Raw genomic sequence first — 20,862 nt, 5'->3', positions numbered from 1 at the left:
AATCTCTTTATTGTCAATTTATATAATTTATAGTATTATACAGTCACACAGTTTCATACAGTGTCACTAGTTACAGGAATTAGTAATATACATCTTTTTGCACTAGACCATTTCTGGTTAAATTAGGAAAAAATATCACTTTGACCAACTAGTTTTCTGAGAAATATCTGTGAATAGCTTGCCTGCTTCTATACTCAGTTTGACTATCAGATTTTAGAAAAGTTCTCTGGTCTAGGTTTAAGGCAATTCAGCAAACTAAGAATCTGGAACCTTTTTTTCTGTTCAGAAAAAGAAAAAAAAAATTATAATTGGTGCCATAAGGCTTTTAAGGGTCAATGTTACTTCACATCCTTTTTTTTTTTTTTTTTTTTTTTTTTAATATATACTTTAGGTTCTGGGTTACATGTGCAGAATGTGCAGTTTTGTTACATAGGTATACACATGCCATGGTGGTTTGCTGCACCTATCAACCCATCACCTACATTAGGTATTTTTCCTAATGTTATCCCTCCCCTAGCCCCCCACCCCACATGGGCCCCGGTGTGTGATGTTCCCCTCCCTGTGTCCATGTCTTCTTTGTTCAACTTCCACTTATGAGTGAGAACATGCGATGTTTGGTTTTCTAATCTTGTGATAGTTTGCTGAGAATAATGGTTTCGAGCTTCATCTGTGTCCCTACAAAGGACATGAACTCATCCTTTTTTATGGCTGCATAGTATTCCATAGTGTACATGTGCCACATTTTCTTAATGTGGACATTTGGGTTGATGGACATTTGGGTTGGTTCCAAGTCTTTGCTATTGTGAATAGTGCCACAATAAACATACGTGTGCATGTGTCTTTATAGCAGCATGGTTTATAATTCTTTGGGTATATGCCCAGTAATGGGATGGCTGGGTCAAATGGTATTTCTAGTTCTAGATCCTTGGGGAATCGCCACACTGTCTTCCACGATGGTTGAACTCATTTACATTCCCACCAAAAGTGTAAAAGTGTTCCTATTTCTCCACATCCTTTCCAGCACCTGTTGTTTCCTGACTTTTGAATGATTGCCATTCTAACTGGTGTGAGATGGTATCTCATTGTCATTTTGATGTGCATTTCTCTGATAGCCAGTGACGATGAGCATTTTGTCACGTGTCTGTTGGCTGCAGAAATGTCTTCTTTTGAGAAGTGTATGTTCATATCCTTTGCCCACTTTTGATGGGGTTGTTTGCTTTTTTCTTGTAAATTTGTTTAAGTTATTTGTAGATTCTGGATATTAGCCCTTTGTCAGATGGATAGATTGCAAAAATTTTCTCCCGTTCTGTAGGTTGCCTATTCACTCTGATGATAGTTTCTTTTGCTGCACAGAATCTGTTTAGTTTAATTAGATCTCACTTGTCAATTTTGGCTTTTGTTGCCATTGCTTTCAGTGTTTTAGATGTGAAGTCTTAGGCCATGCCTATGTCCTGAATGGTATTGCCCAGGTTTTCTTCTAGGATTTTCATGGTCCTAGGTCTTATGTTTAAGTCTTTGATCCATCTTGAGTTTATTTTTATATAAGGTGTAAGGAAGGGGCCTAGTTTCAGTTTTCTGCATATGGCTAGCCAGTTTTCCCAACACCACTTATTAAATAAGGAATCTTTTCCCCATTGCTTGCATGTGTCAGGTTGTCAAAGATCAGATAGTCGTACATGTGTGGTGTTATTTCTGAGGCCTCCATTCTGTTCCATTGGTCTATATATCTGTTTTGGTACCAGTACCATGCTGTTTTGGTTACTGTATCCTTGTAGTAAAGTTTGAAGTCAGGCACTGTGACGCCTCCAGCTTTGTTTTTCTTGCCCAGCATTGTCTTGGCTATGAGGTTCAATATGAACTTTGAAGTAGTTTTTTCCAATTCTGTACAGAAAGTCAGTGGTAGCTTGATAGAGATAGCATGGAATCTATAAATTACTTTGGGCAGTATGGCTATTTTCGTGATATTGATTCTTCCTATCCATGAGCATGGAATGTTTCTCCATTTGTTTGTGTCCTCTCTTATTTCCTTGAGCAGTGGTTTGTAGTTCTCTTTGAAGAGGTCCTTCATATCCCTTGTAAGCTGGATTCCTAGGTATTTTATTCTCTTAGTAGTAATTGTAAATGGGAGTTCCTCTCTTCCTATTTGAATACGCTTTATTGCTTTCTCTTGCCTGATTGCCCTGGCCAGAACTTCCAATACTATGTTGAATAGGAGTGGTGAGAGAGGGCATCCTTATCTTGTGCCAGTTTTCAAAGGGAATGCTTTCAGTTTTTGCCCATTCAGTATGATATCAGCTGTGGGTTTGTCATAAATAGCTCTTATTATGTTGAAATACATTCCATTGATACCCACTTTATTGAGAACTCTTAGCATGAAATGCTGTTGATTTTTGCTGAGGGCCTTTTCTGTATCTATTCAGATAATCATGTGGTTTTTGTCGTTGGTTCCGTTTTTGTGATGGATTACGTTTATTGATTTGTGTATGTTGAACCAGCCTTCCATCCCAGGGATGAAGCCGACTTGATCATGGTGGATAAGCTTTTTGATGTGCTGTTGGATTCGGTTTGCCAGTATTTAATTGAGGATTTTTGCATTGATGTTGATCAGGGATATTAGCCTGAAATTCTCTTTTTTTTGTTGTGTCTTTGCCAGGCTTTGGTATCAGGATGATGTTGACCTCATAAAATGAGCTAAGGAGGATTCCCTCTTTTTCTACTGATTGGAATAGTTTCAGAAGGAATGGTCCTAGCGCCTCTTTGTACCTCTGGTAGAATTCAGCTATGAATCTGTCTGGTCCTGGACTTTTTTTGGTTGGTAGGCTGTTAATTATTGCCTCAATTTCAGAACCTGCTATTGGTCTATTCACAGTTTCAACTTCTTCCTGGTTTAGTCTTAGGAGGGTGTAGGTGTCCAGGAATTTATCCTTCTAGATTTTTTTCTAGAATTTCTTCTAGATTTTCTAGTTTATTTGCATAGAGGTGTTTATAGTATTCTCTGATGGTAGTTTGTATTTCTGTGGGATCAATGGTGATATCCACTTTATCATTTTTTATTGCATCTATTTGATTCTTCTCTCTTTTATTCTTTATTAGTCTTGCTATTGGGCTATCTCTTTTGTTGATCTTTTCAAAAAACCAGCTCCTGGATTCATTGATTTTTCAAAGGATTTTTTGTGTCTCTATGTGTTTCAGTTCTGCTCTGATTTTAGTTATTTCTTATCTTCTACCAGCTTTTGAATTTGTTTGCTCTTACTTCTCTAATTCTTTTAATTGTGATGTTAGGGTGTCAATTTTAGATCTTTCCTGCTTTCTCTTGTGGTCATTTAGTGCTATAAATTTCCCTCTACACACTGCTTTAAATGTGTCCAAAACCAGAGATTCTGGTACGTTGTATCTTTGTTCTCATTGGTTTTGAAGAACATCTTTATTTCTGTCTTCATTTTGTTATTTTCTCAGTAGTCATTCAGGTGCAGGTTGTTTAGTTTCCATGGAGTTGTGCAGTTTTGAGTGAGTCTCTTAATCCTGACTTCTAATTTATTGCACTGTTGTCTGAGAGGCAGTTTGTTGTGATTTCTATTCTTATACATTTGCTGAGGAGTGTTTTACTTCCAATTATGTGGTTGATTTTAGAATTGGTGTGATATGATGCTGAGAAGAATGTATATTCTGTTGATTTGGGGTGGAGAGTTCTGTAGATGTGTATTAGTTCTGCTTCGTTCAGAGCTGAGTTCAAGTCCTGGATATCCTTGTTAATTTTCTGTCTCGTTGATCTGTCTAATATTGACAGTGGGGTGTTAAAGTTTCCCTTTATTATTGTGCAGGAGTCCAAGTCTCTTTTTAGGTCTCTAAGGACTTGCTTTATGAATCCAGGTGCTCCTGTATTGGGTGCATATATATTTAGGATAGTTAGCTCTTCTTGTTGAATTGATCCCTTTACCAATATGTAATGGCCTTCTTTGTCTCTTTTGATCTTTGTTGGTTTCAAGTCTGTTTTATCAGAGACCAGGACTGCAACACCTGCTTTATTTTGCTTTCCATTTGCTTGGTAGATCTTCCTCCATCCCTTTATTTTGAGCCTCTGTGTGTCTTTGCATGTGAGATGGGTCTCCTGAATACAGCACACCAATGGGTCTTGACTGTTTATCCAACTTGCCAGTCTGTGTCTTTTAATTGGGGCATTTAGCCCATTTACATTTAAGGTTAACATTGTTATATCTGAATTTGATCCTGTCATTATGATGCTAGCTGATTATTTCACCCATTAATTGATGCAGTTTCTTCATAGCATTGATGATCTTTACAATTTGGCATGTTTTTGCAGTGGTTGGTACCCCTTATTCCTCTCCATGTTTAGCGCTTCATGCAGGAACTCTTATAAGGCAGGCCTGGTGGTGACAAAAATCTCTCAGCGTCTGCTTGTCAGTAAAGGATTTTATTTCTCCTTCACTTGTGAATCTTAGTTTGGCTGGATATGAAATTCTGGGTTGAAAATTCTTTAAGAATGTTGAATATTGGCCCCCACTCTCTTCTGGCTTGTAGGGTTTCTGCTGAGAGATCTGCTGTTAGTCTAATGGGCTTCCCTTTGTAGGTAACCTGACCTTTCTCTCTGGCTGCCCTTAACATTTTTTCCTTCATTTCAACCTTGGTGAATCTGACAATTATGTGTCTTGGAGTTGCTCTTCTTGAGGAGTATCTTTGTGGTGTTCTCTGTATTTCTTGAATTTGAATGTTGGTCTATCTTGCTAGATTGGGGAAGTTCTCTTGGATAATATCCTGAAGAGTGTTTTCTAACTTGGGCCATTCTCCCCATCACTTTCAGGTACATCAATCAAATATAGATTTGGTCTTTTCACATAGTCCCATATTTTTTGGAGGTTTTGTTTGTTTCTTTCCACTCTTTTTTTGCTAACTTGTCTTCTCTTTTTATTTCATTCATCTGATCTCCATTCATTGATACCCTTTCTTTGCTTGATCGAATCAGCTATTGAAACTTGTGTATGCTTCATGAAGTTCTTGTACTATGGTTTTCAGCTCCATCAGTACATTTAAGCTCTTCTCTACATGATTATTCAAGTTAGCCATTCGTCTAACCTTTTTTCAAGGTTTTTAGCTTCCTTTCGATGGGTTGGAACATGCTCCTTTAGCTTGGAGAAGTTTGTTATTACTGACCTTCTGAAGCCTACTTCTGTCAACTTGTCAAACTCATTCTCCATCCAGTTTTGTTCTCTTGTTGGTGAGGAGTTGTGTTCCTTTGGAGGAGAAGAAGTGTTCTGGTTTTTGGAATGTTCAGCCTTTCTGCTCTGGCTTCTCCCCATCTTCGTGGTTTTATCTGCCTTTGTTCTTTGGTGTTGGTGATCTATGGATGGGATTTTGGTGTAGATGTCCTTTTTGTTGATTTTGATGCCACACCTTTCTTTGTTAGTTTTCTTTCTAACAGACAGGCCCCTCAGCTGCAAGTCTGTTGGAGTTTGCTGGAAGTCTACTCCAGACCCCATTTGCCTGGGTATCACTAGTGGAGGCTGCAGAACAGCAAATATTGCTGCTTGATCCTTCCTCTGGAAGCTTTGTCCCAGAGGGACACCTGCCTGTATGAGGTGTCTGTTGGCCCCTACTGGGAGGTGTCTCCCAGTTAGGCTATATGGGGATCAGGGACCCACTTGAGGAGGCAGTCTGTCTGTTATTGGAGCTTGAATGCCATGCTGGGAGAATCACTGTTCTCTTCAGAGCTGTCAGGCAGGGATGTTTAAGTCTGGAGAAGCTGTCTGCTGTCTTTTTTTCAGATGTGCCCTGACCCCAGAGGTGGAATCTAGAGAGGCAGTAGGCCTTGCTGAGCTGCAGTGGGCTCCACCCAGCTGGAGCTTCCCTGCTGCTTTGTTTACACTGTGAGGGTAGAATTGCCTACTGAAGCCTCAGCAATGGCAGACGCCCCTCCGCCTGCCGAGCTCCCATGTCCCAAGTTGATCTCAGACTGCTGGGCTACCAAGGAGCAAGTCTCTGTGGGCGTGGGACCTGCTGAGTCAGGCATAGAAGGGGATCTCCTGGTCTGCCAGTTGTGAAGACCATGGGAAAAGCACAGTATTTGGGCAGGAGTGCTCCTCCAGGTACAGTCACTCACAGCTTCCCTTGGCTAGGAAAGAGAAATACCCTGACCCCTTGTGCGTCCCAGGTGAGGTGATGCCCCACCCTGTTTTGTCTTGCCCTCCATGGGCTGCACCCACTGTCCAAGCAGTCCCGGTGAGATCTACCAGATACCTCAGTTGGAAATGCAGAAATCACCTGTCTTCTGCATCAATCTCGCTGGAAACTGTAGACCAGAGCTGTTCCTATTTGGCTGTCTTGGAAGTGTGGTCCACTTACCATCCTTTAAACTAAGGAAAACTTTAGTTTTGGGAGAATCGGTCAGAATTGTAAATGTTTTTCTCACCATTGTATTTCTGTCCTTTGTAGAGGCTTTTTGTTAGACTTTACAGATCAGATTTAGTAACCTTTAGGAAAACTTGAGCAATATATTTAGCTTTATACATGATTCATGGCTTTCATTATTTCTTACAATGTTTCTCAGTTATCATTTTTTTAACCATCTGAAAATATGTTTTAAAAGGCTCTTTTCTTATTTAATATAAGCACAAACCTCTTAATTAAATATAGTATTTACTGAGTTCAGACTTGTGCTGGTTAAACTGAATGATTTGCTAAAACTTGTGAATGAACTAAATGCTTTCAGATAATTTTCAGTAAGAAATTGTTTGCCTGAGATAAGTTCTTATTCTTTCTTTTTAAGAATATTGATTTCTAGAAAATGCATGTTTCTGATCATAAATGTTGACTAAAAATAAAGCTTAAATTTCTTATCTTAACACAATTTTCTTTCTATACAGTATCTGTAAGCATAGCACTTAATGTATTGCATTAAGAATATTTGTGTTTCCCACTATAAATGCTTAAAATACTTTCCCCAACATTTGAAAAATTTATATTAAACATATTTTTCTAAGTTTTATCGTGAGTTTTTGCATCATTTTGAGTAACTTTTTTTCAAATGATTTCAGACTGCCATATATAGAGTATCTGAAGTATATGACTCCTTTGATTTATTCTATGATTCATTTTAGTAAGTATTGTTATAAGTGCTAAAATACAGTAAGAATTATAGCTCTGATCCAGAAAAATTTATACTCTGATGTTATATTTGGGTAAAAATAAAATAAGCAATTACAGCATAGTATTATCTAGAACTGCAAGGGATCTGAGATTCTACCCTACTTGCAAACTAACTAGTTGGCCTGCCATAGTTTCTTAGATGCTGACAGAAGGCACAAGATGCTTAAGTCAAAGAGAAATTCAAACATGCTGTTATCACTTCTTAAAAAAATACAAAATGGCTTTTTTTGTTTGTTTTTACTTCCCCCTCTACTTTTCTTCTGTTTCTCTGTAAAGCAATATTTTTTTGGAAGGATTATCTAAGGATTATCTATAACTGATATATCTAATTATGCTTATTTTCTCTCCAAACCTATTCCAAACAAATCTTCGCCTCACCAGTCCACTGGAAGGATTATCCGTAATTGGTGTATCTAATTATGCTCCTTTTCTCAAAGCCACCCATGATTTCCATATTGCTGAATCCAGTGGTTAATGGCAGCGGTCATCATGCTTGACCTAGCAGCAAAATTTGACTCAGATGAATGCACTCATTTCCCATTTTCTTCTTTTGCCTTCCATAAAGTACTCTTTTCTTTCTACCTTCCTGTTTATTATTATTTTTAGCCTTTTTAAAAGTAACAAGAAATAATATATAGTACAGAAAACTGTACAAAATAAAAATGTAGTGCTACGTTGATTTATCACGAAGTGAACATTCATGTAACAACCACTCACGTAAAGAAATAGTTATCACCAATACCTCAAAAATTCCCCTTCTTCTCCTTGCCATCCGTTATTTTCTACCTGTCTCCAAAAGGAAACCACTTTTAGTAATCATTTCTTTTGCTTTATAATTTAGTTTGACCTGATCTATTAAAAACTTTATATATAAAGGAATTATTCAATGCGTATTTTTTATGCCTGACTTCTTTGAGTCAACATTATATTTGTGAGATTTAACCATGTTGTTTCAGGTAGCTTTAGCTCATTTATTTTCACTGCTATATGATATTCCACTGTATATGAATATGCCATTATTTATCCATTTCATTATCCATTTATCCATTTATTATTCATTTATCCATTTCAACGCAACTTTTGAGTTGCTGACAGCTTTGCAATAAAAAATAATACTGCTAAGCAACCTTGTACCCATCTCTTAATGTAATTGTACATATGTTTTTATTTTGTATATAATTAGGAGTGGAATTTCTGGGTCATGGCGTATGCATATATTCAACTTTGGTAGATAACGTCAAAATGTTTTTCAAAATGATTTATCAATTTATACTCCCATCGGTGTATGAGAACTCCAATTTGTCTTCCCCAAACCAGATATTACTGGTTTTAAAATTTTAGCCATAGCGTTTTGATAAACAGTGGTTTTAATTTGCATTTTCCTATTAATGAGGTTGAGCATCCTTTCACATGTATATTGACCATTGAATATCTTCTTTTGTCAAAATATTGCTCGGGATTCTTACTCATTTTTCTATTGGGTGTATCTGCTTTTGTGATTTGTGGAGCTTCTTTTCACATATTAGTTATAAGCCCTTTTTTGGTTATGTGTGTTGCAAATATTTCTTCCCACTTTGTAGTTTAATTTGCACTGAGTATCGTGGGATAGATGCTGTTGCTATGCTACCCACGTTGCCTTGGTATTCACTTTTGTGCAGGAAGACTTCTTGCTTGAAGCAGCTGAGACTCTGCTTTCAGAAGACATTCTCTGGCCATAAGAGAGGCTGGAGGGTATTAGGGAATTGATGCCCTGGCAGCAGCTCTTAACCAACACTGGATAGGAGTTGATGAATAAATACCCCATTTTCCTTACCTCTGGAGATAACTTCTGAAACTTACTCTATGCCATCTCTCAGATGTCTCCATTACATCTGAGAGATGGAGACAAATTGGTAACTTGATCATTAATGTCTCCTGTACTGGTATTCTTTCCTTCTCTGTCTTACTTCCCCACCCCCTTGCCTGTTTTTGCTGGAATTACTTTTTAAAATAAATTATTTGCTCTCAAATTCTAGTTTCTCAGAGTTGACTTTTGGAGAACCTATCTTGACTTAGTAATATCTTTTGATAAATAGAAATTTGTAATTTAAATGGATCTAGTTTATCAATTTTTTTCCCTTCATAGTTAGTGTTTGCTATGTCCTGCATAAGAAGTCTTTACCTACTCTAATATCTTGATTGTACCCATGGAATTTTGATCTATGAAGGTGATTGAATGTAACATGGAGACACTAATGCCATTGTTTATTACTTAAAGTTCCCAAGAGGAGAGGGCATGTCAGGCAGGACCACCTGGGGATGTACTAGGGTTGATCGAGAGGCAGAAGGAGCAAGAAGAAACATGGGCAAAACCCCTTATTACTACAGTACCAGGAAGTTGCTAGGTAGAGAAGTCGCCTATTGGGCAGGAAGTAAAACACAGATGTTGAAGTTTGTGATTGGGGGTTTCGTAATATGATTTTCACATGCCTGCAAAAGCCAGACTGCAAGGGAGATGTAAACAACTTTAGCTATTAGTTTCATCATGTGATTAATGGATGCCAAATCATCAATTACAAAATCTATAAAAGTTAATTAGAACACACAAGGCCATGAAGATATTCTTCTTTGTTAATTCCAGATATTTTATTGTTTTACCTTTTACACTTAGTTCTACAATCCTTCTGGAATTAATTTTTGTGTGTAGGTTGAGGGAAGGGCCATGTTTCCTTTTTTCCCATATGAATTCATAATTCTACTGGTACTGTTTATGGAAAAGACCCTCCTTTCCCCACTGTTCTGCAGTCAACCTTTGCCATAAATCGAGTGCCCATATATATGCTTAGCTCTGTTTCTAGACTCTTTATTCTGTTCCACTGGACTCTCTGTTTTTATGTCAATACCATCATTTCTTAATTACTGTAATTTTATTAGAAGTTAACATTCATTACAGTTAGTCTTTCCACCTTGTTCTTCTTCAATGGTGTGTTAGCTATTTTTGGAATTATCCCCCCGCCCTTTTTTGAGACAGGGTTTCACTTCGTCACCCAGGCTGGAGTGCAGTGGTGTGATCACTGCTTACTGCAGGCTCAACCTCCTGGGCTCAGGTGGTCCTCCCACCTCACCCTTTGTGTAGCTGGACCACAGGCATGTGCCACCACACCCAGCTAATTTCTATTTTTTTTTTTTTTTTTTGTAGAGGCAGAGTTTTGCCATGTTGCACAGGCTGGTCTCAAACTCTTGAGCTCAAGTGATCCTCCTACCTCAGACTCCCAAAATGCTGGGATTACAGACATGAGCCATTACTCCTAGCATGAATTATTCTCCTTTAGTGATAGTGATGATAGTTGTTTTCTGTTTAGTGAATTTTATTTATTTTTAACCTTCCAGTTAGTTTCAGAGATCCATTGTAAGAGAACATGACATAACCCATTTGGGGCTAGGAACATTTATTATGGCATTTTTTATAAATTGATACATATGGTCACAGAAAAGTCCCAGTATTGTGCAGTGGGGCTACAAACCAGGATACTTCAAAAAGAAACATCTGGCTAGGCGTGGTGGCTCATGCTTGTAATCTCAGTACTTTGGGAGGCAGAGATGGGTGGATCACCTGAAGTCAGGAGTTTGAGACCAGCCTAGCCAACATGGTGAAACCCCGTCTCTATTAAAAAAGAAAAAAAGAAACATCTTCATATCAAGTACATTATGTCATAATTGTAGTATCCTAAAACTCTACTTCATCTGTCAGTATTAGTAAATTAGTCCAGGCACAGGATCATTCCTCATTCCTCCAGGTTGGGTAACACTGCTCAGCTCTAGAGTGCAATTTAATTTATATAAAATTTATTAATAAAATTTGGAATGTCGATGTAGCTTTATTTTTGCAAACTATAATTCCTAGCAGATTTATGAAAATAGTTTTACTTGAATAAACAGGAACCAATGAGGGAAATCCATGTTGTTCTATTAACTATCTGCAAGGTTTGGATTCAGCCTTTTAAAATATCATCTATCTACAAATACTCTTTGTGCCTTTTTCAGTTAATATTACTCTCTTGGTGCTGCTCAGGATTGGACTGCATCTCCTTTTGCTATTCAGTTTAAATTGAACCCAAGAGATTGAAATAGAAATGAAAATTGGATACAATGAGATGAACTCTTCTCATTTTCAGACTTTTGGGAAAATAGTGCACTAGGTTAATTATGGTGGGTCAATAATTTTTTATCATTCTTTGGGCTTGCATTGTGGCTAGGCTGATATATAAAAATATATGGAATATGGGAAGAGTAAGAATGTTCAAGAGGAAAACCCATTATTCTATTAAATACTTACTTATGGTGTCCATCCAAATTTGGGTTTTTATCTTAACAGGTCAATGCTGCTGAATCAAAGATAACAAATTTAATATACTTGAAACATACCTTGGAACTTGTGGATCCTTTAAAGGTAATTTATATGTGTGTGTATCATACAAAACATGTCCAGCATTATTTTTTAACTTTTTGTTCAGAAAAAATTTCAAACTCAGGGAAAATTGCAAGAATAACATGGTGAATTCCCCATACTTTTTCTCCTTGTACATACTTTACACACACATACACATTATTAGCCTTATTACACTTACTGAACCATTTGAGAATAAATTGCAGTACCTAAGTACTAAAGTAGTAAGTACTTAGGAGACTAAAGTCTCCTAAAAAAAGATGTTCTCTTATGTTATCATATTATTATTATCAAATTCAGAATAATTAATATGATGTAATACTATTTTATAATATGTATCCCTTACTCAAATTTTTAAAATTGTTCTAATAATGTTCTTTATAGCATTTTTTCCTGATATAGGGTCAAATTCAGGATCATATCTTATATTTAATGCCTTGTTTTTTAAAACTCCTTTGAAGTGGAAAACTTTCTCAACCTTTGTTCATGATACTGACATTTTGAAGCATAAGGGTCAATTTTTTAAGTAGAATTTCATTTCCTCAATTTATGTGATTGCTTTCTCCTGATTAAATTCATCTATGCATATTTGGCATTAATACCCTCTGATGTATCCTTTTTAGTACATCACATCAAGAGGCACATCAAGAGGATATCACCAATATCTTGGTGATGTTAACTGATCAATTTTTTCACCATAAATTCAGATTTTCTTTTGTGATTAATAAGTTATTAATCTATGGAGAGTTATATTGAGAATGTGTAAATAACTCCATCCTCATCAAACTTCCACTAATTGATTGTAGAATAAATTGATGACTCTTACCTGAAGTAATTATTACTCTGATGGTTACAAGATGATTATTTTCTCATTAACTTTTAAATACTACACTGTGTAAAACTTGTTTTTGTTAAAGTGATAAAAGGAACTGATTTTGAAAGAGAAATAATGAAAAATATGGAATAATTTTATTATAGAAATTATTCTAATAAATATTAACATGGTTTGGCTGTGTCTTCACCCAAATCTCACCTGTGTGTAAGAATCCCCACATTTCAAGGGCAGGGCCTAGTGGAGATGATTGAATTGTGTGAGTGGTTTCTCCCATACTGTTCTTTTGGTAGTGAATAAGTCTCACAAGTTCTGATGATTTTATAAAGCAGAGTTGCCCTGCACATGTTCTTCTTGCCTACTGCCATGTAAGATATTACTTTGCTCCTCATTTGCTTTCTGCCATGATTGTGAGGCCTCCCCAGCTATGTGGAACTGTGAGTCAATTAAACCTTTTTCCTTTATAAATTACCCAGTCATGTGTATGTCTTTATTAGCAGCTGAGAACAGACTGACATAGTAAATTTTACCAGTAGAGTGGGGTGCTGCTGTAAAGGTACCTGAAAATATGGAAGTAACTTTGGAATTGGGTAACAGGCAGAGACTGGAACAGTTTGGAGGGCTCAGAAGACAGAAAGTTGTAGGAAAGTTTGAAACTTCCTAGAGACTTGCTGAATGGCTTTGACCAAAATGCTGATAGTGAGAGGGACAACAAGGTCCAGGCTGAGGTGGTCTCAGATGGAGATGAGGAACTTTTTGGGAACTGGAATAAAGGTCACTCTTGCTATGCAAAGAGACTGGCAGCATTTTCCCCTGCCCTGGAGATCTGTGGAACTTTGAACTTGAGAGAGAGGGTATCTGGGGAGAAGGAATTCCTAAGCAGTGAAGCATTCAAGAGGAAGCAGAGCTTAAAAGTTTGGAAAATTTGCAGCCTGAGGATACAATAGAAAAGAAAATCCCATTTTCTGGGGAGAAGTTCAAACCAGCTGAAGAAATTCGCATAAGTAACAAGGAGGCAAAAGTTAATAATCACCAAGACAATGGGGAAAATGTCTCCAGGTCATATCAGAGACCTTTGTGGCAGCCCCTTCCGTTACAGGTCCAGAGGCCTAGGAAGAAAAAATGGTTTTCTGGGCCCCCTTGCTCTGTGCAGCCTAGGGACTTGGTGCTCTGCTCCAGCTATGGCTAAAAGTGGCCAACATACAGCTTGGGCCATGGCTTCAGAGAATGCAAGCCTCAAGCCTTGGCAGCCTCCATGTGGTGCTGAGCCTGCAGGTATACAGAAGTCAAGAATTGAGGTTTAGGAACCTCCACCTAGATTTCAGAGGATGTATGGAAACGCCTGGATGTCCAGGCAGAAGTTTGCTTCGGGTACGGGACCTCATGGAGAGCTTCTTTCAGGACAGCACAGAAGGAAAATGTGGGGCAAAAGCCCCCATACAGAGTCCTACTTGGGCATTGCCTAGTGGATCTGTGAGAAGAGGGCCACTATCCTCCAGACTCCAGAATGGTAGATCCACTGACAGATTGCACCATGCACCTGGAAAAGCCACAGACACTCAACACCAGCCTTAAAAGCAACTGTAGGGTTCACGGGGCTGTACCCTGCAAAGGCACAAGGGTGGAGCTGCTCAAGGCTGTGGGAGCCCACTTCTTGCATCAGTGTGACTTGTATGTGAGACATGGAGTCAAGGAGATCATTTTGGAGCTTTAAAGTTTGACTGTCCCACTGGATTTTGGACTTACATGGCGCCTGTAGCCCCTTCATTTTGGCCATTTTCTCCTATTTGAAATGGGTATATTTACCCAATGCCTGTACCCCAATTGTATCTAGAAAGTAACTAACTTGCTTTTCAGTTTTACAGGCTCATAGGCGGAAGGGACCTGCCTTGTCTCAGATGAGACTTTGGACTGTGGACTTTTGAGTTAATGCTGAAATGAGTTAAGACTTTGGGAGACTCTTTGGAAGGAATGATTGGTTTTGAAATGTGAAGACATGAGATTTGGTAGGGGCCAGGGGCAGAATAATATGATTGGGCTGTGTCCCCACCCAAATTTCGCCTTGAGTTATAATAATCCCCACATGTCAAGGACAGGGCCAGGTGGAGATCATTGAATCATAGAGCAGTTTCCCCCACCCTTTTCTCCTGGTAGTGAATAAGTCTCACATGATCTGATGGTTGTTTGAATGGGGAGTTCCCCTGCACATGTTCTTCTTGCCTGCTGCCATGTAAGACATGACTTTGCTCCACATTCACCTTCTGCCATGACTGTAAGGCCTCCCCAGTCATGTGGTATTGTGAGTCAATTAAACCTTTTTCCTTTATAAATTACCCAGTCTTGGGTATGTCTTTCTTAGTAGCATGAGAATGGACTAATACAAATATATATAGTTAAAGTAATGTGGCAAAAGACTTCAAGAATGTTATCACCTTTCTTGTAATGAAATAAATGGAATAAATCACAAGAAAAATATTGAGAGATTTCATGAAACACAAATTTTAAACTTTGGTATGTCAAAAGCAAAGTAAAGACAAAGATAGGAAAAATTTATAACAAATGACAGTGTATTAGTCTGTTTTCATACTGCTATAAAGAACTACCCAAGACTGGGTGATTCATAAAGGAAAGAGATTTAATTTACTCACAGTTCAGTATGGCTGGGTAAGCTTCAGGAAAGGTACAATCATGGCAAAAGGAGAAGGGGAAACAAGGAAACTTTGTTACAAGGCAGCAGGAAAGAGAGGGAATGCAGGAGGAACTACCATACACTTATAAAACAATCAGATCTTGTGAGAACTCACTCACCATCATGAGAATAGCATGAGGGAAACTGCCCACATGATTCGATTACCTCCATCTGGTCTCTCCCTGGAAAAGCAGGGATTGTGGGAATTACAAGGATTATAATTTATGATGAGACTTGGGTGGGGAGACAAAGCCTAACCATATCAGACAGACAAAATACAAATTTCTGTCATCATAAAACTCATGTAATTTCATAAGAAAATATTGAAAAGCCAATGGAAATATGGAAAATGACCTGAAGAAAGAAATCAAGGTAATTAATAAATAGTACCAAAAATATTAACCTCATTATTAATCGAAGCAATACCAATTAAAACCATAGTTCTTATCTGTCAAAGAAGCAGACATTTTCATTTATCTTAATGAATGTAACTCATTTCTAATTAGAGATCTATGAGATAGACAACTTATTAAATAGCTGATAAAAATACAAATTTCACGTACTTTACAGGAAATTGTACTGGAAATGTTTATGACATATATCTTTTGATCCCGTAATACTACTTCTAGAGATTTGTCTGAAAGAACTTTTCAGAAATGTTGGCCAGTATTTATGTCCAACAATGGTATTGTTTATTTATAATTGTTACAGTATTATTTATTTATGTCAGTGAGAAATTGTAAGTAGAGTAGAACTGCAGTAATTACAGGAAGAGACTATTTTTTTTCCATAGACTGGAATATGATGAATTATTAAACATTTTTGCCTTGAAAAGTTTTTTATATGTATGATATAGTGTAAGTTGAGCATCCCTAACCGAAAAGTTAAAAATTTTAAATGCTCCAGATTCAGAAACATTTTGAGTACCAGTGTGATGTCACAAGTGGAAAATTTTACATCTTGATCTTACATAATGGGTTGCAGGCAAAATGCAGGTACTCAACACAGTTTATTCAGCATCCTCAAGGGAAAAAAGACCCTCCCAGCTCCCTTCATCTGTAATATATCTTTTCTGTGCACTCCCAGATTGTTCTCTGCAAACATGCCCACAAAGGGTAATACAATGACACAGTGGCAGGTCAGATGTGCCAATGGCAAGTTTCCATGATGTCCCACATAGGGCCAAGACTGATGTGCATTACTGTTTTTTGCTTATTGCCTGCTTGGTCTAATGGTTAAGATAAAAAAAACAAAAAACAAAAAAAAGAAAATGTCATAAAGGCCTGCAGTAACAGTGATAAGAAAAAGAGGAATCACTTAAACGTTTATATATAACACAGAAAGTCAAGCTGTTGGAGAAACTGGATAATGGTATAAGTGTGAAAGGTCTTAAAGAAGTGTATGCTGTTAGAATGACTGCCAGATATGACCTAAAGAAACAAACAGATTAACTGTTTGAGTTCTATGCTGACATGATGAATAGAAGCTAATGAAAAATAGAAAAACACTGCATAACATTTTAAAAAAAAACAAAGAAAGAATGGGTCCATCTGCTTTGCAGTGAACACATGTCACTTAACGGTATACTGATCAGGAAACAAGTGAAGATGTATCACAATGAAATGAAAATTGAAAGGAACTGTCAATATTTAACAGGCTGGTTGCAGAAATTTAAGAAGAAAATGACATTAAATTTTTTAAGATTTATAGTAATTGAGCATCTGCTGATCATGAAGCATTGGAGAAATTTATTGATGAGTTTGCCAAGGTCATTGCTGATGAAAATCTGATGCCAGAACAAATCGATAATGCTGATTAAACATCATTGTTTTGGCATTATTGCCTCAGAAAGACACTGACTACAGGTGATGAAGCAGCCCCTGTGGGAATTAAGGATGCCAAGGACAGAAAACAACTATGCTGGGCTGTGCTAGTGCAGCAGGCGCATGTAAGTGTAAATGTGCTGTCATAGGTAAAACCTTATGTCCTCAGTTTTCAAGGAGTGAATTTCTTACCAGTTCATTATTATGCTAACAAAGAGGCCTGAATCACCAGGGACATCTTTTTTTTTCCCAATTGGTCTCACAAACATTTTACATCAGCAGCTCGTGCTCACTGCAGGGAATCCGGATTGGATGATGATTGAAATATCCTGTTATTCCTTGACAACTCTTCTGTTAATCCTCCAGCTGCAATTTGCGTCAAAAATAATGTTTATGCCATATAATTTCCCCTAAATGTGACTTCATTAATTCAGCCATGTGACTGCGATGAGAGTATCCTTAGATCAATGAAGAGTAAATATAAAAACACTTTTTAAAATATTTTTAATTTTTATTTTACTTTTGGGGGTACATGTGCATGTTTGTTATGTGGGTAAACTTGTGTCTTGGGGGTTTGTTGTACAGATTATTTCACCACCAAGGTACTAAGCCTAGTACCCAATAGTTATTTTTTCTGCTCCTCTTCCTCCTCTCACCCTTCACCCTCGAGCAAACGCCATTATCTGTTGTTCCTATCTTTGTGTCCATGAGTTCTCATCATTTAACTCCCACTTCTAAGTGAAAACATGCAGTATTTGATTTTCCGTTCGTGTGTCAATTAGCTAAGGATAATGGCCTCCAGCTCCATCATGTCCCTGCAAAAGATGTATGTGTATGTGTGTGTGTATATATATATATATATATAGCTGCATAGTATTCCATGATGTATATATACCACATTTTCTTTATCCAATCTGTCACTCATGGGTTATTTGGTTGATTCCATGTCTTTGCTGTATTGTGAACAGTGCTGCACTGAACATTCATGTGCATTTGTCTTTATGGTAAAACGATTTATATTCCTCTGCATATATACCCAGTAATGGGATTGCTGGGTCGAATGGTATCTCTGTTTTCAGTTCTTTGAGGAATTGCCACACTGCTTTCCACAATGGTTGAGCTAATTTACATTCATACACCAACAGTGTATAAATGTTCTTCTTTCTCTACAAGCTCACCAGCATCTGTTGTTTTTTGACTTTTTAATAATAGCCATTCTGACTGGTGTGATATGGTATCTCATTGTGGTTTTGATTCACATTTCTCTAATGATCAGTGATACTGAGCTTTATTTTCATGTTTGTTGTCCACATGTATGTCTTTAGAAAAGTGTCTGTTCATGTCCTTGCTTACTTTTTAATGAAGTTGTTTGTTTGTTTTATTCTTGTAAATTTAAAAACACTTTCTTGAACAGCGTGCTAGCAGCAGTGAACAGAAACATAGACGTGGAATTTTTTTTTACAGTTGCAGTCTTGCTCTGTGCCTAGGATGGAGTACAGTGGCACAATCATGGCACACTGCACCCTTGAACTTCTAGGCTCAAGTAATCCTCCCACTTTTCCTGAGTAGCTGGGAGTACAGGCATATGTCACTATACCCACCTAATTAAAAAATTTTTTCTTATAGACAGGGGTCTCGCTATGTTGCCTAGGCTGGTCTTGAACTCCTGGCCTCGAGCAATCCACCTGCGTCATCCTTCTGAGTCACTGGGATTACAGATGGAAGGTTTTCAAAAGGAGTTTAGCATGAAGAATGCCGTATATGCTGTTGCCAGTGCTTGCAACATAGTTACTAAAGACATGGTTGTACATGCCTGGCACAACCTCTGGCCTGTGATGCTATTCAATGATGATGATAAAACAAGGTGGTGACTTTGTAGGATTCCATATGTCAAGTGAGAAAAAATTATGTCTGACCTCCCAAAATATGCAAAATGTGTACTTCCAGAGTCTGTCAGTAAGCTGGAAGAAGTGGGTGTTGAAGTTTGTATTTATTTATTTATTTATTTATTTATTCATTCATTCATTTATTATTTGAGATGGGTCTCACTCTGTCACCCAGGCTGGAGAGCAGTGGTGCAATCTCAGCTCACTGCAACGTTTGCCTCCCAGACTCAAGCCATCCTGCCACCTCAGCCTCCTGAGTGGCTGGGACCACAGGCATGCACCACCATGCCCAGCTAATTGTTTGTATTTTGGGTAAAGATGGGGTTTTGCCATGTGGACCAGGCTGATATTGAACTCCTGAGCTCAAGCAATTTGTCCACCTTGGCCCCCAAAGTGGTGGGATTACAGGTGTGAGCCATGGCGCCCGGCCAATTGACATTTTTAACATCAATATGAGGCTCCAGCTGTTCATTAATCAACAGATGATGAAATAGACAAAATGGTTCTGATTCAAGGTGATCATGACAGTAATGACGATGAAGATGTTGTTGTAACACTGCAGAAAAAACGCCTATATATATGGTAAAAATGTGTGATGGGCTTGTTGAAAATCTACAGTTCTTATTAAGCAAAATAAAATTCCTATTTTTACCATATAAGAATGGAGCAGCACACATTCATAACAGAGCAAGAAATCATGTCAGTTATAAAATTAAAGAGAAATTTCTATGACAAAAACCATTATTAATGAAGCAGATGACTCTAGAGGAAACATTTTAAAAAGCTGGCCAGCAAAATGCCTCCGTATCCTTAGCATACCCACTTCCTGGTCCCTTAACTGTTTCTGATGTTTAATCTCACTTAGAAAAATAAAGTACAGCTTACTGTAACCTCTTAATCAAAATATAGCATCATAGGTGGATACTGAAAATTGTTAGTTCTTGCTGTTGTTTAAGAGCTAATGCAGGTACTCTGGGGGTGCTACCATCCTGTTACCCTGAACACATGTTTTCACTGTATTAATGGTATGTCTTTTTTTTTTTTTTTTTTTTTTACTGTTAAGTACTTATGGGTAAATAAATGTTAAAAAATGATTGCTTATTGGTAGCATATAAATTCAGAGTTGGGAATGATAGTGATGCCAAACAATCACAAATAAGTGACTGAAATAGTGACACATTTGCTTTCTGGTGGTTCCATGTACACAGACTTTTATGCACAAAATTATTTAAAGTGCTATATAAAATTACCTCAGGCTATGTGTATAAGGTGTGTATGAAACATAAATGATTTTCATGTTTAGACTCAGGTTTAATCTCCAAGATACCTCATTGTGTACATATGCAAATATTCCAAAATCTGAAAAAAATCCAGAATCTGAAACTTCTGATCCCAAGCATTTTGGGTAAGAAATACTCAACCTGGATTAAGTCAGGGGTTGGGGAAGGAGCATACAATGATATAAAATTATTTATTTTAGATACTGGCAGGAAATATACTGTAATATTTAGAATGTTTGTCTTTGGAACGATAGATTTAATTTTTTTCTTTCAGTTTTGGTGAATTTTTTAGTTATCTGTCTGTGCATATTATTTTCTGTTCATAAGCAAAAAAAGTTATTACCATTGCTTCATATCAAACTAAAAACGGAGGTAATGGTCAAGCTAAATATACTTTCCCCTCTTCTTTTCTGTTTATTTAGTTAGTGATCCCTCATAGTTTTCATTAAGCAAAATAAAATTCCTATTTTTGCTATACAAGAATTGAGAAATTACTCTATTTATGAATATACAAAGCATTTTTTTGTTTAATGTATATCTAACCTAAATTTTGGAATTATATGTAGAGTACTCTAAATGTACAACAGTAGTTGTTTAAGTACCTATATCTATAAGTAGTTGGGTGTTAACAATTAGTAGGGAGGCAAGAAAAATAAAAATTATAATAAGCAGTGAATGGCACTTATTAGTCATGTACTCTTTATCTGGAAAAAGGGAAAGATACTGTCTATCCTCAGCTATATAGCTAAAAATATATTTTATGAG

At 37.2% G+C, this 20,862-nt stretch overlaps 1 protein-coding gene across 1 annotated transcript in view; it reads left to right on the top strand.

The window, feature by feature from the left end:
• Window positions 1–20,862, top strand: part of MSH4 (mutS homolog 4) — a 116,079-nt gene that overhangs the window by 60,472 nt on the left and 34,745 nt on the right. Inside the window, exon 9 of the mRNA XM_007978253.3 lies at window positions 11,516–11,590. Coding sequence (XP_007976444.3) covers window positions 11,516–11,590 — 75 coding nt within the window. The remainder of the gene's footprint in view (window positions 1–11,515; window positions 11,591–20,862) is intronic.

The sequence above is a fragment of the Chlorocebus sabaeus genome, chromosome 20 (genome assembly GCF_047675955.1).
Source record: "Chlorocebus sabaeus isolate Y175 chromosome 20, mChlSab1.0.hap1, whole genome shotgun sequence".
Taxonomy (NCBI): Eukaryota; Metazoa; Chordata; class Mammalia; order Primates; family Cercopithecidae; genus Chlorocebus; species Chlorocebus sabaeus.
This window is presented reverse-complemented; position numbering and strand designations above follow the sequence as displayed.